General features: G+C 34.9%; 1 protein-coding gene across 2 annotated transcripts in view; it reads left to right on the top strand.

The window, feature by feature from the left end:
* The window catches only part of ROBO2 (roundabout guidance receptor 2), a 642,112-nt gene that overhangs the window by 60,817 nt on the left and 555,833 nt on the right, over positions 1 to 25,462 (top strand). For both annotated transcript variants that reach the window (XM_081552579.1, XM_081552570.1), the window contains exon 2: positions 2,560 to 2,886. In XM_081552579.1, coding sequence (XP_081408705.1) covers positions 2,560 to 2,886 — 327 coding nt within the window. The remainder of the gene's footprint in view (positions 1 to 2,559; positions 2,887 to 25,462) is intronic.

Genomic DNA, 25,462 nt, shown 5'->3' with positions numbered 1-25,462 from the left:
AGATTTCTCTTAGCCTTTCCTTTAGAATTATTTGCATCAGCTGGTGGTGCAGCAGCTGGTGGAAACTTTCCACAAATAATGACTTTTGACGCTTTATAAATTAAAATATTCAAAACAATACATTATGCAAAATTTTCATCTTAAAATACCAAACAGGTCCTTCTCTTCCTATTTCTTCTAACTTTTAATGGCCTCGCTTTCACTGTAGTCAAAGGAAGGATATTGGTACCTGTCACTCTTTCTTACCATATGGAATACCAAATTCTGTCAAGTGTTTATTTTATGATGTACCTTATATTTTCCTCCTTTTTTCTACAGTAAGTGTTGTTTCTAAATGTCGGGTTCTTTTTTATTGTTCTTTGGAATATTGAGGTAACCCTCACCTGTCTTTTTGCCTCCCTAATTAAAGAATCTTTCTAATACACAGTTGGTCATGTCACTGCCTCCTCGAAATCAGTGAGCCATATAGAATAAAATCACATTCCATATCATGTTATTTTAAGCCCTGTTGTCTTTGGCCATATGACCGCCTTTCACCCTCACCTTCCATGTTAACTTCCTCTCTGATTATGAAATGTATCATGCATGTACTGTCATTTCTCTGTCCTTTTGCTCTTGCTGTTTCTTCAGTATGAATGTCTTTCTCCTTCTGTTGACATACTATTTTCATTCTTCACAACCCAATTTATTTTTTATTTTTGGTATTTATTTTTATTGGAGTATATAGTTGCTTTACATTGGTATGTCAGTTTCTGCAATACAGCAAAGTGAGTCATGTATACATATACATATATCCCCTCTTTTTTGGATTTCCTTTCTATTTAAGTCACCACAGAACACAGATTAGAGTTCCCTATGCTATACAGTAGGTTCTTGTTAGTAATCTGTTAATAGTAGTGTATTGATGTCAATTCCAATCTCCCAATTCAACCCCGCCCTTTCCCTCTTGGTATTCATGCGTTTGTTTTGTACATCTTTGTCTCTCTTTCTGCTTTTCAAATAAGATCATCTGTACCATTTTTCTAGATTCCACATATATATGTTAATATATGATATTTGTTTTTCTCTTTCTGACTTGCTTCACTCTGTATGACAGTCTTTAGGTCCATCCACTTCTCTGCCAGTGACATAGTTTCATTCTTTTTTGTGACTGAGTAATATTCTTTTGTATATATGTGCCATATCTTCTTTATCCATTCCTCTGCTGATGGACATTTAGGTTGCTTCCATGTACATAGTGTTGGAATGAACATTGAGGTACATGTATATTTTTAAATTAATGTTTTCTCTGGGTATATGTCTAGGCATGGGATTGCTGGGTCATACTGGTTCTGCTTTTAGTTTTGGAGGAACTTTCACACTTCTCCATAGTGGCTATATCAGTTTACATTCCCACCATCTCTGTAAGAGATTTCCCTTTTCTCCACACCCACTTCAGCATTTATTGTTTGTAGATATTTTGATGATGGCCATTCTGATTGATGTGAGGTGATATCTCATTGTAATTTTGATTTGCATTTCTCTAGTAATTAGTGATGTTGAACAGCTTTTCATGTATTTATTGGCCATCTGTTTATCTTCTTTGGAAAAATGTCTATATAGGGCTCCTGCCCATTTTTCTGGAGAAGGAAATGGCAACCCACTCCAGTTTTCTTGCCTGGAAAACCCCATGGATGGAGGAGCCTGGCAGGCTACAGTCCATAGGGTCAAAATTGTTTTTTGATATTGAGGTACATGAACTGTTTCTATATTGGGGAGATTAATCCCTTGTCAGTTGCTTCATTTGTACATATTTTCTCCCATCCTGTGGGTTGTCTTTACAACCCAATTTGAATGCTACCTTTTTGGGGGGGAAACCTCTTACTATGGTCTAGTTAAATTTGAAATTACTTTTCCAGATCTTTTCCTATAATGCATTTCTTGGACTGCCATGCAACACTTATTTCAGCATAGTAATTTAACTTGAGTTCCTCAGTCAGAGATACCTAGGGTCAAATCCTGCCTCTACTGCTTACTTCTTCCACAGTTGTGGGCAGTTTATGTCATTAAACTTGTTCCTCATCTGTTGAATGCAGTTAGTTATGTTTGTATATAATGTTCTGGTCTTTTATTGTGTTGGCTCTGATAGCACAATGCCAGCGAGATAAATGGTTTCTATGTGTGTATTCTAGGTACTTGCCCACTTGACTTTCTCCTTCAGTAAATAGTAAGCCCTTTGAGGACAGGAAATTAACCTGACTCATCTTAGCATCCTTTCCATTTCACTGGTTCCAAAAGAAAATTTCATGCTGTCTTTACTTTTGTTTGGAATGACTCATGGAACATGTTAAACCTAACTCATTAGAATTAAAGTATTAATTTATTGTTATATTGTCTTGTTCCACAAGGAACTTGGGGTGATTTATGAGATGCATAAAGAAAAAAAGACTGAAACATAAATAAAATGGTAATAAGCGTATTTTGAATGATTGGATAATTTCATCAATGTGAACCCAAGTGAAACAAAATATATAGATAAGGAAATATTAAAGCTTGTCTTCGTTTTATCACGTTTTGTAGGATCTCGTCTTCGCCAGGAAGACTTTCCCCCGAGGATCGTGGAGCACCCTTCCGATGTCATTGTCTCTAAGGGAGAACCCACTACTTTGAACTGTAAGGCCGAGGGCCGGCCAACGCCCACCATTGAGTGGTACAAGGATGGTGAGCGGGTGGAGACTGACAAGGATGATCCCCGGTCCCATAGGATGCTTCTGCCCAGCGGATCCTTATTCTTCCTGCGCATTGTGCATGGGCGCAGAAGTAAACCTGATGAAGGAAGCTATGTGTGTGTTGCAAGGAACTATCTTGGTGAAGCAGTGAGTCGAAATGCATCTCTGGAAGTGGCATGTAAGTAAACTTAATGAATCTCATAAATGGCATGCACTTTGATTTATTTATAGTAAGCTTTGATTTGTTCCCATGGATGCTTAATACCTAAAGAATAGAAGTCAACACTTTGCCTAATTTTACTGTACCTTCTCCAGAGAAAGCTCATCAAAATAATGTATAGCCAAGGTGTTGCAATAGAATTATTTATTGAGCTGGCCAAAAGTTTGTTTGGATTTTTCCATTATAGCATACAGAAACCTGAACAAATTTTTGGCCATCCCAATATATTGAAAGAGTGTGAGTATTATATTATTATATTAAAGCAAGGTGGCAGTGATGCTGATCATATTTTAAATTTAAATTTTTAATGAGAGATATAATCAAGTATTACAATTGGCAGTGTTAAAGAATTTTTGTGTAACATGGCATCAAATATGAGGCATAAATTCATTATTGTACCTATTTCTGTTCTATTTTCATGTACCTATTTTAATATGTTTATACATATTATTTCTTATATCTAATTTTTATTGGGCAGCTTTAAAACAAATATACTCTTTAGGTTATATTAACTCTTTTGCTTCCAGAGTAAATTCAGAGATCATTACCCAAGGCATGTAGGAGGAAATATACCAACAAAAGCAATTATATTTTTTTTATAAAAAATGCATTAGAGAAGAGAAGTGATTTCTGTTTATAGTCAAAATGTTCATATACAGGAAGATCTTGCTTAGATTTTATAATCAGTAATAGCTAATGATTTATCCTGCCTTTGACACTTAAGATTATATTTATTTATTAATTATGTAGCCCAAATAGCACTAGTAAATCAATATATCAAGACTTTGCATCTGTTTGACCATTGACTCCATACCTTTATTTTTTGAATGGTTTTCCAGAACAAATTTCAAAATACATTAGATTTGTTTTTTGGTTTATAAGTGAGGATTTGGTGTCACAATTAAAACAGCATCATATAATTTTGGATTCTCTATTTTGAATAAATAGTTTATCAAGAATTATTTGTGAATAAGATGGCAGTAATTGAGTTTTAAAAAATGTTGTGCTTTCAACTTTTTGCATGTACCAATACATGTTCATAGATAAGATAACTGAAATATTTCAGAATGCATGAGTCTTTTTTTTTTTTTTTTACATAGCTGGAATGGGGGTTCTGGATATAATATTTCACGGGCTCATGTCTACAATTAACTGAGACTATACTCACAGGTTATATGCTATCACATGATTATAGAACTTGTATAAATGTGTATTGAAATACTCAACAATATATCATTATCTTTATATATGAAAGCATCTTTTAGTAAACAAAATCATACGATTTCTTATTCAGCTGTCTCAATGAAAGTTTTTCCTCTTAAGCATCCAGTATTTAGATTTATGGTTTGTACTAGGAAATCTGGAACCTGCTCCATGCTTGAAATGTGTAAGTCCAATAGGAAAACACTACAGGAATTCTAAAACCCTAATTTATTCTGTGAAGTACTTGTACTTTGAGATATAAGCATTAGAACTTTTGCTAGCAATGCCATTTTGGACCAGATCAGGTCAGATCCCTCGATCGGATCCTTTCCCAGAAGGAAATTGTAACCCACTCCAGTATTCTTGCCTGTGAAATCTCCTGGTGGGTTATAGGCCATTGCAAAAAAGTCGGACACAACTTAGCTACTAAAACAACAACAACAAGCTAAGTAATTTCATTTTTATAGCTTTCTTTTAAAAGCAGTTAGTTTAAATGCAGTTTAGTGAGATATAATATATATACCCCAAACCTCAAGAAAGCAAATACTCCTAACTGCCTATTTTTGTTTTGAATTATCTTATTTCTGGAACATTTCAAACATATCAAAATATTTCAATGTCAATTCTATTGACTTTTTTCCCCACAGGATCCCTTTATAATAAATGTAACAGGCATTATTTTTTTCCTTTTATAAATAGAATGAAACCCCTGATGGTTGAGTGACCAAGACTCACACCCTAGGTTAATGGGGAATTCAGGATCAGGACATGTTTGTTCTAATTTTCAGTTTTAGAGAATTATGCCATATTTGAAAAAACAGTCAAATGAAATCTGGCTCATTTTATGTAAAAAAATAAAGTTTTAATTAAAAGTTTTCTTTTATCTACTCAATAGCAAATAATGTTTTTTACTTTTTAAATTGAAGTATAGTTGATTTGCAATATTATAGCCGTTTCAGGTGTGCAACATAGTGATTTACAATTTTTAAAGGTTAAATTTCACTTATAGTTGTTATAAAATACGGGCTATAATCCCTGTGTTGTAAATAAGCTAACAGGCTATTTGCTTATTTATTTTAAGCAAATATCCTGTTAGAATGTTAGCTGTTTTATTTATTTATTTATTATTTGCTATAGTTATAGCAAATAACTATATGTTTAATCCTTAACTAACTTTCTTCTTAATATTAAATTTTATCTAAATCAGCCAGTCACTTTTTTGTTGGACAGCTATAAACTTGTTTTATTTTCTGCGCCTTATCTCTCTTAAAATTACTTCTAACACACATGTACCTTGCACTTTTATTTAACTGAAAGGATTCCTCTCTTTCCTAGTTGCATCATTAATAATGAGTCAAACTGTTTGAGAAGGAAAATTTTAAACCATGATGTTTTTTTTTTCATGTAATGTGGAAGTAGCATTTTTCTTTATTTTTTAAATCAGTAAGCTTTGAGGCATGCTAAAAAATGCTTCTGACTTAGAGAGGAAAACAAGACGGGTTCTAAATTGGATTCAGCTGGTGAATGAAATTCTTTCTTCTAATGCCCTGTCAACAGTTCATGTCATTTGAGGCAACACGAGATCAAATAATATCCATTTATATGCTGCTCATCCTTTTCACATTAGCTCATCAGTATTCTTCCTTTCCTCGTGTGTTTCATAAAATGTGTTAATATGGAAATCTAGGTCAAAGCATTGTGATTTGTCAGTACTATTGATAACCAAGGTATATTTTTATAAAATGATAGGAACCACCATGGGTCATATAAATGTCTGACCTTCATATTTTAGGATACAACATAATTGCTCAATTATGGCACATCTATTTATAAGTCTGTTAAAGGAAAGAATGGAAGCCTTAAAACACTATGTGTTTGGAGAACTGAAGGTAGCTTGATATGAGGTTGGTGGACAGCATAAGTTAGATAGTCATGTGGTAAATCATAAAATCTAGACTTTTTGCTATGTAAAAGGAGAATGTTAGAAAGAAAATTGAAGATTAGGTTAAAGTGATGAAGATTGAAGTCAGAGTAGAGTTAGAAGCTATAAAATCATTCAGAGAAAAGTATATGTTAGATTTTAAATTGTATGAAACAGTGAGGGTTGAAAGAAGGAAATAGTTTGAGTCATATCTACAAACTATGTCACTTTGTGGTTGTTTTGGGAGATAAAGATAATTCTCAGATGTTTTTGGTGGAGTGACTAGGTGTATTATGATACCTACCATACAAAGGGATGGCAGATACAGGAGAAATAACTCTAGTGGGAATAGGAGAGTGCAGTCAGTGTGGTTGCATTGTTTGACATACCAGTGAAATAATAGCAAGGTAAAAATATGTCATGTTCCATTAAGAAAAGAGCTCCTGGAATTGAGAGGTCTTTCCCAGATGGAAGTTGAAGCCATGGGAATAGATAGGCGTAGATGTGAATGCTCAGGCAAGCTCTTTGTAGGGAGTGGTTGATAGGACCTGAGATCACTTCCGTTGTTTGGAACCCTAACATTTAATGGCAGGCAAAGGAAAGGATTCTAGTGCAGGAGGCTCAGAGAAGGTATTGAGGTGATAGAATATAAGGAATGGAGTGACCAAAAAAATAAGCAAATAATTTTAAGATAGAGAAGTATTTGACAACGCAAATGCTACAGGGTGTTCTAATTCAAAGTATCTGTGGGCTCCAGGGATGGAAAGAAAGTACAGCAGCTGAAGAACGAGTAGGTGGTGAAGTTGGAGTGGCACATGACAAGTGCCTGTTCTTTCAGGAATTCAGCTCTGAATTGGGTATGAAGGAACCACAGCAGGGCATTCCAACTTCTCCACTATTACCATTTGTGATGGGGTAATTCTCTGTTGTAGGGGCTCTGCTGTGCATCATAGAATGTGTAGCAGCATCTCTGGTCTTGACTGAGGAGTTGCCAGTAGGACCCCTGCAACTCAAGTTGTGGGCTTCCCTGGTTCTCAGTGGTAAAGAATCCACCTGTCAATGCAGGGGACATGAATTCAATCCCTGGCAAGTTCCCCTGGAAAAGGAACTGGTGACCCACTCTAGTATTCTTTCCTGGGAAATCCCATGGACAGGGGAGCCTGGCAGGCTACAGTCATTGCAAAAGAGTTAAGACACAACCTAGCGACTAAACAACAACAACTCAAGTCATGACAACGAAATCTATCTCCAGGTTCTGTCAAATGTCCTCCTGATGGGGCGGGAGCTGGGGAGAGGGTCAAAATCAGTTGAGAATTGATTTAGGTATATATAAGGTACTCAAGAATATATGGATAAGTAGCAAACAAACTTATAAATTTTATTGTGAAATAATTGTTGATAAAAAATCTGAAATTTTTGATTCTGCTTCATCTTGATTTTCATTTCAAATTTCAAGTCTTGCTTCCTGTTGTCATATGAAGTGTGCAGTTTTATTGATAACCATCTGTCTTAACTGATTGTATGGAAGTTAGCCTATTTTTTTTTTATCATACTGTATTTATTCTCTCTTGTTTTTTCTTAAATACATAGTTCGGTTTATGAAAGGGAACAATATAATGCAGGAAAAAGCTATTTAGAACTTATCATTGCAGTGGAGATTTGAATTACTTTGCTCATATTTGTTTTTTTCCCTTCTTGCTTTGGAAAAAAAGAGCAAGCCAGAAAGTACTTGTTAAATCACTTGAACTCAAAGAAGGCTTTTAGCCAAGAAAAAAAAAGTGATTTTTACATATTTAGAAAACAGAATTGCAGGGTCTACAACCAAGTCACTTGGCACTGAAGAATTTAATACATAGTTTTCCGATGGGACCACCAAGAGAGCTGAGGGATAACTGGTTCAGATAGAGTTTCAGTTGGAACTCCGATGCTCCCTGTGTTTAGAACAGAAGGAGCACGCTGGTCCTCACACAGATTGAGGCTGACTCTGATGCAGCCTGAGTCAGTGGCAGCCCCTAGAGATGGCAGCTGTAGCCCCAGGTGGTAAATATATGACAGCAGCTTGATCTATCGACCAGGGTAAGACGGGGTTCTGGCCTAAATGAAAATTCATGAAAAATTGATGAAGTCCCCAGATTATTTTTTCCGTTTCCTTTTCTTTGCACTGAGCCAGTGCAGAGAGGGGAGATTAAATGAGGTGCTGAATGCTTTAGTGGCAAGAAGGTTGTGGTTCAAAGGTCAGGGGTCACTTAGAAACCGATCTTTTTTTTCCCCCTTACTTATAAAGCAAAACTAAAACATAAGAACTTTTCAGATTAGCTACAATTTACCTTTACTTTGATAAAATTAAAAAAAATAGCTAAATGTTTGACAGTTGGCTTTTGATGCAACTACAAAAGGGAACAGATGTGGTTCATAATTCAATTGGGGAGCTAGAAATAGATGGAATTCCATGACTGTGGGGTGATTTATTTCTCTTCTTTCATTTTTTTCTTTTCTTTCTTTTCCATTTTTTGTTTCCATGTATGAAGACTCATGCCTCAAGAAAGTCATTTAGAGAAGGAAAAGGTCTTGCATTATTTATAAGTCACATATTGCTAGAAGAGCAGAGCTATGGAACACTCTACAAACATAATGATCCTGTTTGCTTTAACCCCAAAACTAAATTGATGTTTTATCTGTACAAGAAAGTAAGGTTATAGAAGTAGACTGACTTTAGTAACAGAGATCACAGGTGGCATTAAAAATGAACACAGTGTGAATTGTTTCATTGATATTTCCTAGTAAATGTGTATTTTTTTTTCCTTTTTCTTTTCTTTACTTTTAGCTGTAAATGAATGTTATCCAGGCAAAATACCTCTATGCTCCAAAAACACATGAAATAAATTGAGAAAAAGACTGAGCCATGGAGAACTTTTTTAAAAAATAATATTTTATTGAGATATGTTGTTGTTCAGTCACTAACTCATGTTTGACTCTTTGCGACCCCATGGACTGCAGCATGCTAGGCTTCCTTGTCCTTCACTGTCTCCCCAAGTTTGCTCAAATTCATGTCCATTGAGTCAGTGATTCTATCCATCTCATGCTCTACTGCCAGTTCACATATTATTTGCCCATTTAAAATATACAATTTAATGTTTTTTTGTGTATTCACTGGGTTGGGCAACCAATACCACAATCTAATTTGAACAGTTTTGTCACTTCTAAAGGAAACTCTATACCCATTAGCAGCCACTTCTCATACTCCTGGATCCCTTCTGCAGTATCCCTAAGCAAACACTGATCCACTATCTGTCTTTATATGTTTGCCTGCTCTGTGCATGTCATGTAAATGAAATCACACAGTATATGGTCTTTTTTTACTAGCTTCTTTTCCTTAGTATAATGTGTTCAATGATCATCTTGGTTGTAGGATAAATCAGTACTTTATTTCCTTATATTGTTGAATAATATTCTATTGTGTGAATATATCACATTTTTCCATTCACTCATACATTGATGGGAATTTGGGTTTCCACTTTTTGTCTATTATGAAAAATACTGCTATGAATATTCTTGCAAGTTTTTGTGTGACCTATGGTTTCATTTGGGGATTCTCTTGGGTGTGTATCTAAGAGTGGAATTGATTAGTCATATGGTGACTTAACTTTTTGAAGGACTTATATGTAACTTTTCAGTATAGATGAAACAATATTTAGTAGTGTTATTGAATTCAATGTACCTAGCTCCCTTCTTTGTATAAAACATAGCTATAAAACATTGTCAGTATTTGATGAAATACTATTGACTGGCTGGCATGTTATACTTCCTTGTACATGTCCATATTTTAATATATTATTTAATTAATTAAAATATAAACTAATTAATTATGTGAAGCCACTGAGTGGTCATGAAGTTTCTGTTTTTTCTTTGACCTAGTTATTTAATTCAAGTAGGTATGAATTGATGAAATAAATTCTGAAATCACTTCCCTTTGTGAAACTTCTTACCAGACCATGTTGATTTTGGCCCCAGTTAAGTTGAATAATCTTGCTGTTTGAATCTTACTTCACTTTCTCCCACTTTTTTATATGTCATGAAAGAGGAGAATATTCTGGCTTCTTAGGAGATGACATTATCTTTCCTAAGAATAACTGACATAATCTTTCCTGTTCCCATGTTATTTTTCCTTCTAAAAATCTGAAGAGTCTATGTTTTTTTAATTTACTAGGAAGGTTTAGAATAAGAAATTAATGGTAATTGCAATAAAAGTTGATTAAGTAATTCCAGGAGTAGGAAACCAATGTACTGCTCTCATGACACAGCTTTACTAAAACAAGCAAACCTTTCTATTTAAATGTATAGGAAGAAACTAGTCAATTGAAACTGATTTTCATAACCCCAAGAAAAATAGAGGAGCCACTGGCATTTTCATGATCACTTTATTTATATGAGTTAGTTGCTCAGTAGTGTCTGACTTTTTGCAACCCCATGGACTGTAGCCCACTAGACTCCTCTGTCCATAAATTCTCCAGGCAAGAATTACTGGAGTTGGTTGCCATTTCCTCCTCCACGGGAATCTTTCTGACCCAGGGATCAAACCTGGGTCTCCTGCATTGCTGGCATATTCTTCACAGTGAGTCACCAGGGAAGCTCCTATTTCTACAGATTTCAACAGAGAATGAAGAGATTTCGTGGGGAGGGTATACAGACAACCACCGAAAACTACTCATACCTTAACATACTTGGTCTGTGTTATGAACTAAATAGTGGCCCCCTAATTCACATATTGAAGCTCTGCTGCTGCTGCTGCTGCTGCTAAGTTGCTTCAGTCGTGTCCGACTCTGTGCGACCCCATAGACGGCAGCCCACCAGGCTCCGCCGTCCCTGGGATTCTCCAGGCAAGAATACTGGAGTGGGTTGCCATTTACTTCTCCAGTGCATGAAAGGGAAAAGTGAAAGTGAAGTCGCTCAGTCGTCCGACTCTTAGCGACCCCATGGACTGTAGCCTACCAGGCTCCTCCGTCCATGGGATTTTCCAGGCAAGAGTACTGGAGTGGGGTGCCATTGCCTTCTCCGTATTGAAGCTCTAATTTCCACTAATTCCTAGTACCTCAGATTATGACTGTGTTGGGAGATTGAGTCTTTAAAGGGATAAATTAAAATATAGCAGTTAGGGTGGGTCCTAACCTGTTCTAACTGGTGGTCTTATAAGAAGAGGAGGTTTAGACACATAGACACCAAAGATGCCTGTGCACAGAAGGAAGACCATATGAGAACACAATCAGAAGGTGGTCACAGTTCTCAAGGAAGAAGAAACTCAAACCGCCAACACCTTTATCTTAGGCTTTTAGCTTCCAGAACTCTGAGAAAATAAATTTCTGCTTTTAGTCACAGGCACTATGGTATTTTGTGATGGCAACCCTAGCAATCTAATAGAGGCCATTTATCTTATAGCAAGCTTAATTACTAGTAAGAGACCATATTAAGAAAAAATAATGATAAAAATCAAAATATTGTTTGTGCTCTGCAGATCTCATACTGCCTTGTATTCACAGTGTTGGTCCAAGAGGCTGTTGTAAAAGAAATTTGTAAACTCATTTGACAGTATTATAAGGCAAGAATGCATAGACATAGAGAAATCAATCTAAAATGTCTTTAACTAGAAACAAAAGACAATAGCAAATGTTACGGCATTTTTTCAGTATTAGAGAATAATGTTAGAAGGTATATGTGTGTGCCATGCACACATCTATGTTATTTGGGCTGTTTTGTCTTGTAGCTTTTAATTTTGTAATTCTCCATCAAATTATTTGATCTAAAGTTCTCTTATTTAATCTTTACAAATGAAGTGTGAAATTTCTATGCCTGGAGTATGTGTTTGAACTTATGAACTACTCAGATGGTGTAATGCTCTATTTTGATATCAGGTTTCTGTTGATTGAATTAACTGTATTCAACCCTTCTCCCTTTACAAGTCTCAAGTTGCTATTCACTCAAATTAGCTTGAATTAATTCTGATTCCAAGAAAGCACACAAAGAAAAGAGAAATTTTGATATCCTCTTCAAAAGATTGTTTCCAAAACCAATTTAATCCTGAGCTCTGTAAACATGTAAATCCTATCCATGGAATGACAGTCCAAAATATTTATAGTGATACTAAGGTATATTAAGACAAAGATCTGTTGAATCCAGCTCTTGTTTTCAATCTCAGAATTTTTTTTTTTTAGGTAAATGTAAGAAATGTCTAACTCACTCCAGTATTCTTGCCTGGAGAATCCCAAGGACAGCGGAGCCTGGCAGGCTATATATAGTTCATAGGGTCTCAAGAGTCAGACATGACTGAAAACCCTTAGCACATACGCATGCGCAAGAGTTGCCTATTTAAGGTTTGGAGGATTTCCCACCTATAAACCTTCAATTTATTCGATTTCAAGTGGTTTGTAAATATAAGTCGATTCTACTGAAAAGGTATATAGGTTGACGCGGTAGTTCGGAAACATAATTTTGTACAGCAACTTGTATGCTTTTTTGCTCAAGATATGTGTTTCATCAGAATGACAGGTTTCCAATTTTTATTCTTTATATTGAATTTGTTTCTGATAATTATAATACCCATCATTCAATTCTGAAGCAGCTCCCACAAGGTTTCTATAATTACATAAAAAGGTTGCACTTTTTCCATGCATAACTCGGTATATATGTTAAACTCTTTAGAGAAGTACAGAAATAAAAACAGCAGGTGACATTTTTTCAACTCTGGAAATTTCTTTTTTGGAGAATTTGGTCACAGCCTGTGACTTAACTTTAGATGAGATGTTCCATTGTAATATCAACATATTTTTTTCCACTCTAAATCATTGGAACTGGTTTCCCTCTTAGGAGATTTTCAAATACAAAAATAATATTTTCAACCACTTCTTTCTTAATTAGGAGGTACTCATACATTTTTGTCAATAGGGTATGTATTTTATAAGAATTAATCTAGGAAAATAATATTGGGCCCCTGTTTAGGATTTCTATGAACTCTCTGAAGTTCCCTAGTACTAACTTTCTGGGACTGCTCAGACATCAATAGTGTCTCTGACCCTTGCAGAAAAGTCAAGCAAGGATTATAAGAGAGGTGGGTGCTTTGATTATATGACAGACAGATGTTGAGAATCTAGACTTGTGTATGTTTATTTTATTTTGCTTTTTTGCATTTGCAGAAATTCTACCACCCAGAATAACCCATGGTTACTTACTGGATAGACTAAGCCTGTTAAAAAATTGATCCTCCCAAAGGCCGCAAGCAAGTATGTCATCCCAGGTTATAGGCAGGAAGAAAAGTCTACTTGGCCCAAGTCATTGGCCCATTGAGTAGCATCACAAGTAGGGCCTAGAATTCTTGTTGTTGTTGTTCAGTTGCTAAGTCATGTCCAACTCTTTGCAATCCCATGGACTGCAGCACACCAGGCTCTTCTGTCCTTCACTATCTGCCAGTTTGCTCAAATTCATATCCATTCCGTTAGTGATACTATCTGACCATCTCATTCTCTGATGCTCCCTTCTCCTCTTGCTGTAAACCTTTCCCAGCATCAGGGTCTTTTCTAATGAGTCAGCTCTTCACATGATGTGGTCAGAGTATTGGAACTTCAGCTTTAGCATCAGTTCTTCCAATAAATATTCAGGGTTGATTTCCTTTAGGGTTGACTGGTTTGATCTCCTTGCAGTCCAAGGGACTGTCAAGAGTCTTTTCCAGCACTGCAATTCAAAAGCATCAATTCTTCAGCTCTCAACTTTCTTTGTAGTCCAACTCTCACATCCATACATGACTACTGTAAAAACCACAGCTTTGACTAGACAGACCGTTGTCGGCAAAGCAATGTCTCTGCTTTTTAATATGCTGGCTAGGTTTGTCATACCTTTCAGTCATGATCTGCAGTGATTTTGGAGCACGGGAAAGTAAAATCTGTCACTGATTCCACTTTTTCCCCTTCTATTTGCCATGAGGTGATGGGACAGGGGCCTTCCCAGGTGGTGCAGTGGTAAAGAATACACCTGTCAATGCAGGAGGCACAAGAGATGCAATTTCAATCCCTAGGTTGGGATGATCCCCTGGAGTATATCATGGCAACCCACTGTAGTATTCTTGCCTGGAAAATTCCACAGTAGAGGAACCTGATGGGCTATAGTCCATTGGGCTGCTGAGAGTCAGCCAGGAGTGAGCAACTGAGTAAAACCAAACTAAGTAACTTACATGTCCCTTACTAGAAGACCTGAGAGAGAGACTTCAACTTTTTTTTTTGATATGGGAATGTTATTTGCAAGATATGCAAGGTACATTAAAAGCAGTAAAGGTGAATTAGAACATGGAGGAGTGTGAAGGTAGGATATCTATTTCAAATTAAGGTATGGGAAGAGGAAGGCTGAATTAATTTGAAGAGTTAAGTTGATACCAGAAAGATAGGAAATAGCATTTCAAAGGAAAATTTGTCAGATGTTTAAGACATGAGTTTGTGATCTAGTGATGATGCAAATTTAATTTGATACATTTTTATATAGTACTTTTAAGCTTCTACATACTCAACTAGTTGCTGTGGATTCTGATATTTAAAACTAGAATTGTTTAATAGGTATAGAGTTTCAGGTGTATAAGATGAAAAAGTCCTAGAGATCTGTTGCACAACAATGTTAATATACTTAACATTACTGAACTATACACTTAAAAATGATTGAGATGATATATTTTGTGATAGCTGTAGCTTTTTTTTTAAACACAAAAGCCAGAACAGGGCATGACTCATGCCATCACAGAGTGCTCAACAGTGGTATAAAATGTAAGTCTTAGAGTGAGGAATGCCTAAACATGTGAAAACTGAGAGGAAAGAAATGTTGATTTGCTGAGAATTATGGACCAGGTGAAATGACTTTTCTAGGTGGAAAGTTAGTAAAAATAATCACTGATGTTTACTAAATGCCAAGAATTTTAAGTGTTTTATATTCATAGTTTATTTTTAGTATAATTCTCTAAGCAACTTATTTTATCTCTATTGTATCTGAACCCATCACTTTAACTTAACAATTTTTACATAGCAAGAAGAGCAGGATTTGAACCCAGATAACCTTTGCCTAGAGTTTGCTTTCTTAACTACCATGCTAAATGGTCTCATTGATTCATTTAAACAAACAAAATCATTTGACATACAGAAGAAATCATTAGCATTTGTTTTAGGTATTCTACCCAGAAACTGGGTATCCAATTGTATATATACATTGAGAATGCTGGATGAAGTCTAAAGCTTCATTTTGGTCCTGTAATTCTGTGATTCATGGGATACTAAAGGAAACAAACACCAGAAAGAGTAAAATTTTCTTTCTCTTTTTTTATTTAGTTATGTATTGACATTTGAGAGCTCATTAGTTTATTCAAGTAATTTGATTTTCTCTGTACAGTTCCTTGTTGTCAAATATCAGTATCAGGAAAATCCATCACTTTCAGCTCTTATTGACATGTTTGCAGGCCAAAGCATCTTAGAGCTTAAGAATCCAATTTATAAGAAGAATCATCTATCATTTAATATCTAAAGATAACTTGACTAAGTTTTATAGAGAAAGGAGTATGATAATAGCAATGATACCCTTATAATACTTTCTGCAGTTCTTTGAAAGTTATTAACATATTAACATGCATTGTCTCATGATTGTGTATATTGTAAAATGAAGTTCAGTACATAATATTAACATTGGTCTATTTGGCTTTCAGATAATTATTTATTTATATTTAACTTAAAATTTGATTAAGGGAAGAAGAGTTGTTTTCTCAATAAGTGATAACTTGGAGCAATTTTATATTCCAAGGCAAAAAAAGAAGGACAACTTACAGTTCAAACATGATACAAAAATGAATTAAAAATGAACCAAATATTTTAATGTAAATCTTAAATTTATAAAACTTTTAGAAAATAGGACAGAAATCTTTGATAGCTTGGGTTGGTGAAGATTTCTTAGACATGATACCAAAGCACAAACCAAAAAGATAAATTTGGCACTATTGAAATGAGAAACTTTTATTCTCTGAAAGATCTTGTTAAGAGGATACAAAGACAAGTTAAATACTAGGAGAACATATTTGCAAAAAACATATGTCTGTCTAAAGACTCATACCTAAAGTGTATAAAGATCTCTCAAAGCTCAACATTAAATGAGACAAGTAATCCAGTTAGAAAAAGTGATAAGATAGAAAGAGATATTTCACCAAAAAGGATGTATGGCTGGAAAATAAGCACTTGAAGAGATTTTAAAAATCACTTAGCCTTAGGGGAATGCACATTAAAATAAATTATGATGAGCTATCACTACCTATCATTTAGAACATTGTACAGTCACTCTGAAAAACAGTTTGATAATTTCTGAAAACACTTATCATACGTTTACACTCCTAGGTACTTTTCTAAGAAAAAATAATAACTTTCATCTGCTCAAAAATGAGTATATAACTTTAAGAGCAGTTTTATTTGTAAAAGCAATAAACATAAACAACAATTAAAATGTCCCTCAATAGGTGAATGGTTAAACAAACCACCTTATGTATATACCATGGAATACTAGTCAACAATAAAAAGGAATGAATTATTGATATGCACAATGGCTTAGAGAGCTCTCAAGGGCATTATGCTGTGTGAAAAAAGCCATTTCAAAAGGTCACATATTATATGGTTCCATCTATACAACCTCCTCATAATGACAAATTTATAGTGATGGAAAGAGATTACTGATTGCCAAGGTTTAGAGATGGTGGGGAGAAAGGCGTGGGTGTGTTTATGAAGGGAGAGCAAGAGGGTACTCTTTGTAGTGATGAAATAGTTGTTTATCTTGGTTGTGATGATGGTTACACAAATGTACACATGTGATAAAATGACACAGATGCACATTCATTGTATCAGTGTTAAATTCCTGGTTTTGGTATAGTACTAGCATTATGTATGATGTAGCCACTGAGCAGAAACTGGCTCTAGGGTACAGGGGACATCTCTGTACTATCTTTAAAACTTCCTGTGAATCTACAATTAGTTCAAAATAAAAGGTTAAAACAAATAAGCTAAATCCTTAAGTAGATATAAGTATATAAAATGTCTTATTAAAAAGCAATAATTTATTTTATGACTGAAATATGAAATGTTTTGCTTAAGTATCGATGAATTCATATTTTTGTTATATGTTCAAATTTCCTTAAAATTCACTTATTCAGATTCACAGATTCACTGTTTGGAATGAATAAATTCAACTTGTGGTATGTTCTATGTGCAGTACTGAGAATTTCTTTTTCTATTTTTGATTTTTGCTCCATCATGGATTTTGCATTTAATTATAGGGTTTTTTTAATGAAGGGGAGAGAAGGAGGGAAGTTAAAGTAAGAGAGAAGTGACTGTTCCTAAGAATAAAGAGTTCCTAATACTTGACCTAATGAACAGGGTCTATGATAAAACTGCCAAAAAATCTCTTACTCTAAACGTCACTAATCGTTCAGATGAAGAAATGTGATCTGGCTTGATTTTTTTGCTGTTAAAAATATGGGGGGAATATTGTCAATAGTTCTGAGTACCAGTTTAAATTCACTGTTAACTGGAATACTATTAGAAGAGAAAGATGAAGGATTTAATACTGTTGCAGGTAGAAAAAGTGGAAGGAATTGGGATCATTTTTGAGGAGCAATGGGTAGTGCTGGTAGTTCTTACCAAGCACATCAAGAACTGTCATAGTAAAGAGAATATATTTGTTCCATGTAACACTGAGGAAAGAAAAGGACCCCGTAAAGAATCTGCCTATAATGCCAGAGACCTGGGTTCAATCCCTCGACTGGGAAGATTCCCTGGAGGAGGGCATGGCAATCCACTCAAGTATTCTTGCCTGGAGAATCTCCCTGGACAGAGGAACCTGGTGGGCTACAGTCCATGGGTCACAAAGATTTGGACACAACTGAGCTATGAAACACAGCACATGGCACATGGATGTTGCAGATTTTGCCTCAGCATGCCAGACAATAATTATAGAGTATGTGTTCTTTCTTGGAATTTTAAGGAATTACAGGCAAATCAAGACCAATATGATGATGTGGTCAGAAGAGAACCTAAAATTTACATACAGCTATATATTTTGTTGTAGCTTTGCCTTATGTTTCCCTGAAAGGAAATCAGTCTTCATAGTGAAACAAGATAACAAAACTTAAGCACTAGTGACTTATTTGTCTCATCACTTTTTTATTCACAAGGAATTCCATAAAGTAGGAACCATTCCTTAAATTTAGTATTATCACGTCTCATGAAAAGTCTTTGGAAAAATCTCACTTATGCATATGTCTTACACATCTTATCTTGAAATCCTTTGAGATTATAAGCAATTAAATTAATTGCATTTTGTATCCAACCACTCATTTATAACATATAATTCCCTAGGATCCTCATGTCCAGATTCAAGAGTGACTTGATAGAAAGGCTAATTTATTTTTGTTTTCCGCTTTGAATATTCTTAAAAGAAGGAGGGCTATGCTGTGTTTAATATTCATATAGGATTTTCTTTTAAAAGCAGCTTCTCTCAAAAGCCTATTGTTAAATGGGACTACCTAGAAAGAGGTCAACTTACAAAATCCTTCCTAACTACTTGTTTGGTTCTTTAGGATTGATGGATAAGCTGATAGAAACTAATCTTCATATGTGTGTGTCATTAATAGAGATGTAAGAATCTCAATTTACTTTGTCTTTCTCTTTTCTGTCACATCATAAGGAAAAGCTTTACTAATGAAGTACCCAATGGTAATAACCCATTATATGCTAGGATCTCTCTTTATATCAGATGACATGCAAATGAACTGTTCTATTTCTGTGGAGAAAGACAAGGAGTGGTCTAGTTAATCATACTTGAGGGCTGCCATAGTTGTCTTCTGGGAAATATTATCATTATTCATTCTTATTTAAGGGTCCTTATCCTGTGCATAAGAAAATCTCCCATTCATTCCATTTGGGTTTGATGTTAATTACAGGGGCATTAATGGAAGCTTTCTCATAAGAAATGGATGTAGGATTAAATCAGGGGGAAAAAAAAAAGCGACCTTCGGGTGAGTCAGGTCATCATAATAAGTGTGTGTAGAAGCTGGAGGTTGGAGGAAAGTTAGAGATCTGTCACCCCTCTTGTGGTTCAGATGTAGAACTGAGGCCTTGCGAGGTGAACTGACTTAATCGAAGGCCCTAGCTGATGAGAGCCAGGCTGGAAATGACAAATGACGGAGCGAGTTTCATCAGATATCAGTGTAGGGAAAAGATAATTTGGGAAATTTCTTTTCCCAGAAAGGACTAAGCTCTAACCTTTTTTCCTATTAAGTATTTCTGTGATTTTGGCAAACCTTTTAACTTCTCTGGGTCTCTTTTCTTGAATTTAAAGTGAAGAGATTAGATTAGATCACTTGTCCTCCAGAAAAGTGAAAGTCTATCTGAACTTCTGTAGAGGGTTTATGTGCAGTTACTGGATTAAGTTCATTTAAAAAAGATATTTCCAACATATCATTTATGTTTGACTTCCAGAAACTGAGAAGAGCCAATCTTGAATAGCAAGTGAATTTAGCAGCAGTGTTTTTAACTGGCCTTTACCCTAGTCTGTGAAAAAAAACTCTCTTCTTATCCCAGATAATATAATTTTTTACATTTTTTTCACCCTTAATTCATACAAATTCTGGCTGGCAACAAATAATTGATAATATTGCTGATAAAATGAAGAATTTCCTTAATCATCTGCATCTTTTGAGGATTTAACTGATCATGGATCCACATTTATGCAGTCACCAAGTAATTAGGTCATTTTTCTATTTTCAAATAAGAATTCAGATCTAAGCTAAAATTTTTTTGAAAATTTATGTACATTCTAGATCAGTGTTTCTGGTATCTTGATGTTTAATGTAAACAAACATAAGTTTCTAGTGTATAAATTGGATCTTGTTTTGTTTCTCTAAAAGAAATATATGAAGCAAATAAACTAATTTTTGTGATATATTTGACTTACACTTAGTTTAAAAAAGATTCAGTAAAATACATGTTTTGCTATTTACTGAAATTTTCATAATTATATGAAATTAATTTCATAATTACATTTAAGCAGGCATATATTAGACTAATACAACATTGCTCTTCTTTTTGGAGCCATCCTATGTAAATTACTATAGAAACCTTTATACTGTGTGTCTTTTTATTTTTCATTATTTTGTCTTTAATTTTTATATCTTTTTTCTGGCTATAAATTCATTCTTATTTTAGAAATGTTGGACACTAGAGTAAAAAAAAAAAATACCACCAGAAATAAACATCATTATTCCCACTGTGTTTTTTAACACTATCACTTTAATGATACTCAATCCATGAAATTGATTCAGTTTTAATACTTCAATAAAATAAAAGATGAAAATACTATACATGTATTAAGAATATCTACAATTTTATAATTTTATAATCTCTAACAAAATTTGTCTTTATTTAAAAGAACATTTAGAAATGTTATAACAGTCTTCCTGCACATGTGTTAAGGAAATAGGAGTAATCTAAATTGCAAACCTGTTTAGTAAGTGCTTACAAATTTTAATATTGTGTTCTTTTGGAAAAGTTTTCATATCATAGGTGCGTGCCACATATTTTGTATCATCTGTAAAATAAGGTATAATCATTAATTTTTCTGCCACAGGAAATTTTTCTAACTGTGGTGATAACTTTGTGAATACTAGTCCTTTTTTCACTTTTAAAACTACCATTTATAATAGGCCAAATTTTACTTGGTAAAAATCAACAAAATAATTGTTAATTCATGGACTAACTGGCCTTCTATAGATGCTTTAAAAATATTTAGTGTTTTTGCTTGAGAGTTTAGAGGTAGTTTGTTCTTCATTTCTTAAAATCTGCTTCTTTAAATATATAGATTTGGGACTAGAAAACAAATTTAGAGTGATTCTCTTTTCCTATGTGATGTCAGTTCTAAGAAAAATTTGCTTATTTCATCCAACTAGTTTACCTATACCCTAGTCCTCGAATGAAGTGACCTTTGGAGTGACTGGTGTCTTGAGTGATGGAGTTAATGAGATCTAGCGACATCATGACCCTGACCCCTCCGTGGCCCTGGCTCCTCTCATCCATCTTCTTAACCCCACAGGCTGAATCAGTGTGTAGAATCAGGATTAAACAAGTGTGAATAAACAAGTTGAAGAGTTTTCTGTCATGGCTGCCAGCACATAGAAGTGGCAAAGTAAGACACAGAGAACTTAATACTGAGAATGCTCTCTGTGCAACTCCGCAAACCCTGCTGCAGAAACCGCTAGTGTTTGTGGTCAGCGCAGTGCATCTAATCTCAGTTTGCTCCATTTCTGGACAGTGGTGGTGGCTGGCCTTTAAAATCATGTAGCTGTTGGCACGTTCAATGAAAGGATGGCTGATCCATCACTTACCCAGTGTCACACGTTACTAAGGCTTTTATCTCATTAACTATGATTAATGTTTGTATGGAATGGGCTTGTCATGTAACTGTTCATATTCAGCAGTTTTCAATCCATTGGCTTACTTGAACAGACAAGAGTTTTATCTTAAGGACTGGGTGCCTTTATTTGCGATTACTGTTGCAACATGGCATGGTAACTCTGTGATGTAGCTCTTCCTTGACTCTTTCCCATTATTGGCATTCAATATGTTCCCTGTCATTGAACTTGAGATGTCCTTATATAAGTGCAATCAAATAAACAGTTTAGTTTATGTAGAAAAGAATAGAAATGCAGTAGAATTTTCAAGAAATATTTTTCTATTATTTCTTAGCCTAAAAGTTGTTTTCGTAATATGATTTCCTCCTAAGTCCATTTTCTCAAAGTGAGATGGGAAAGGGTAGAGATTAAGGATGTGGTTTTTTTCTTGCCTTTGGCTGTGGTTCTTGCTTTATCTGTTCTACATCTGACAAGTCTTTCCCCTCAGCCCAGGGCACCATTTGATAAGTTGACCAGTCAGTGATTAAACATATTTATTTAGTTCAATGGGTCAGAGGTATTGCGACAGATAGAAAATTACTGATGAATTATCAATTTCAACACCTCTGACATCTGGCCTCAGTGTAGTCCATCATCTGAGGACTCATAACACATTTGCTTGGACAATAACATGCTCAGCTACCTGTGTGATCACAGAGCTGGATAATGGAGATATTTTGTGCAGAATTAATGACACAGAAGTCACAGAAATTAGGAGAGCTCTGCACCTACACTTGAAAACTAAAAATAGCCAATAGTTTATACAGCTTGGGGCTGGAATAGAAACCATCTTGTACTTTAGATATGCTTTGCTGATTTGGGTAATGTTTTTTTATAGTTTATTTAACAAGCACATTTTGGAGTTGAAGAAATAGCTATTTGGAAATACTTTGGAAACAATATTACATATGAAAATTACTCATCAAAATGTTTTATTTATAAACCAAAATGAGATAAAAAAATGGGCTTAAGTTTTGATCTATTGAAGTTAATGGAATTTCCAAAATAAAACCTCAAGTCAAACACTTAACATTGTAATTCTTTTTAATTATAAACAAGATTTTAAGTGGGAGTTGAAAAAACCTTTCTTCTTTTTCTTATTACTAGTTGAGTGATTCTTTTACTCCAAGTGATTCTTTTACTCCAATTTACTCCAAGTAAATTCTAATGGTCTTGTAGCAAATGCCAGTCTAATGTGAAAATGATTCTACTCCTCTGTCCATGTGACTGAAATTTATTCCAGTGATATCTTCTTCACATCCTTATTTCACATTTTCTAATCTTGTGATTGGTTTTTCAAACAAAGTTGATTCAGGTTAGCGGTTGGTTTGTATTTTAAAGTATATTCATATCTTTTAAAAACTGGTCACACTTGTTAAGAAATTAATAGATCAGGACAGATAATAAGCTCTAACTTTTATTTCAGCTTTACACTAAATTGTAATATTTCATGTGATTATCCTTATATTCTTATATCCCATGTGTCTAATGCCCTACTTTACAGTGATTCTACATTTAATATTTATGCATGCTGTCATAAAAATATTTGTGAAGCCAGAAATGATTCTTAATCTTCAAAGTGCTCATTTTCACTCATTGTTTTGAATCTACAAACTGGTAAGAACTTAGAAATGTTACCTTTGTTCACAAAATAAAAGTTGAGCTCATTGACATTATAATTTGTGTTTATTCACTAAATCTACACCAGAGCTTTGACATAAAATTGATATGCCCTTTGGAATGTCCAGCACAACGTGTGATAACTTGGCAGTATTACAGGTCATAGTAGGTCATTATTTATCACTAAAGACTTCCTGATTTGTCTTGAAATTAAGTGAGGTTTCTTCTCTCATTTCATGGAAACCTTAAGTAGTTGACTATAGCATTTAATCAACTCATCTCACCTTAGATGCTTCTGAGTTAGTTTGGGAAATCCTTGGGTTAATCCTCATTATAGAGTCCTCTCTAGAATCTTAAGTGTATGGGTCAGTTACACTGTCATGGATGTTCAGATCATATGCAATTATAAAATGAAGGTGGTAAGATTAGGATATTTGAATTTGTTTGAAGCATTCTTTTGAGCAGTTACAGGGAAGCAGTTGTAGCATTTTCCTTAAAGACCAGCCCCTTTAAATATCAGAACATTTCACATCTGGCTTTTGCTTTAAGACCGTAAATAAAATTTGTGCTTTAAAATTGGGTGTGTTCACGATGTTTTCCATATTTTGACTCACTGTTACCTGCTTAAGTTTGCCTTTCACCTTTATTCTACACCACCTACTTCCCTATGAAATAACTGTTTTTTTTTTCATTAGCAATTTCTGGCATATAAACTGTATATAAGTTACTAGGAGCAGGTCAACAGATGTAAAACAATCAAAAAGCAAAGGCAAAATGATACACATTATTTTGTAACAAATATCCATTACATGAAAGCATGTGATTTAATTAAAATAAAATAACTTAATTCATTAATATGAATTACATATCCAAGTTTCTTTGGAGAAAGAGCACACATATTTTAGATTGCCAGGTTCTCTCATATAGAAAGGGATGCTATTATCTGTTACCAGACAGTAAGACTGAGAAATTAAGCAAAAAAAAAGCATTTGAAAGTGCCTTGTAAACCGTAAAGAGCTCTAATAATATGCAGTATGTTATTTTAATGTTGTGTGTGTTTGTTGGAACAGAGATGGTAGGGAGAAAATATGTAACTACCCATTCTCAGTGGCTTCTGTGCCAACAGTCTAAGACTTGCAGTTTTACAGATTTCATGCTGTTGTTTAGTTGCCCAGTCATGTCCAACTCTTTGCAACCCCAGATTACAACACTCCAGAACTCCCTGTCCCTCACCATCTCCCGGAGTTTGCCCAAGTTCATGTTCATTGCATTGGTGATTTGATCCAGCATATCATCCTCTGATGCCCTTTTCCTGTGCCCTCAATCTTTCCCAATATCAGGGACTTTTCCAGTGAGTCAGCTGTTTGCATCAGGTGACCAAACTACCGGAGCGTCAGCTTTGGCATCAGTCCTTCCACTGAGTATTCAGGATTGATTTCCTTTTAGACTGACTGGTTTGATCTCCTCGCTGTCCGAGGAACACTCAGGAGTTCTCCCCAGCCTCACAGTTTAAAGACATCAATTCTTTGGCTCTCTGCCTTCTTTATAGTCCAGCTCTCACAACTGTATGTGACCACTGGAAAGACCATAGCCTTAACTATATGGACCTTTGTTGCCAGAGTAATGTCTCTGCTTTTCAACACACTAGGTTTGTCATCGCTTTCCTGCCAAGAAGCAATTGTCTTCTGATTTCAGGGCAGCAGTCACCATCTTCAGTGATTTTAGAGCCTAAGAAGAGGAAATCTGTCACTGCTCCCACCTTTCCCCCTTCTATTTGCCAGGAATGATGGGGCTGGATGTCATGATCTTAGTTTTTTAAATATTTAGTTTCAAGCTAGCATTTTCACTTTCCTCCTTCACCATCATCATGAGGTTCTTTAATTTTTCTTCTCTTTCTGTCATTAGGTTGGTATCATCCTCACATCTGAGGTTGTTGTTGTTTTTCCTGCCTATCTTTATTCCAGCATATAATTCATCCAGCCTGGCATTTCTCATGATAAGCTCAGTGTTTAAATTAAACAGGGTAACAACACACAGCCTTGTTGTACTCCTTTCTCAATCCTGGACCAATCAGTTGTTCCATACAGGATTCTAACTGTTGCTTCTTGACCCGCATATAGGTTTCTCAGGAGACAGGTAAGATGGTATGGTATTCCCATTTCTTTAAGAGCTTTCCACAGTTTTTTATGATCCACACAGTCAAACGCTTTAGTGTAGTGATTAAGCAGAGGTAGATGTTTTTCTGGATTTCCTTTGCTTTCTCTCTGATCCAGTGAGTGTTGGCAACTTGA

The sequence above is a fragment of the Giraffa tippelskirchi genome, chromosome 2, assembly GCF_054371585.1.
Source record: "Giraffa tippelskirchi isolate mGirTip1 chromosome 2, T2T-mGirTip1v1.2.pri, whole genome shotgun sequence".
NCBI classification, from domain to species: Eukaryota; Metazoa; Chordata; class Mammalia; order Artiodactyla; family Giraffidae; genus Giraffa; species Giraffa tippelskirchi.
The sequence above is the reverse complement of the archived record's forward strand: the minus strand, read 5'-3'. Positions and strand labels throughout refer to the sequence as shown.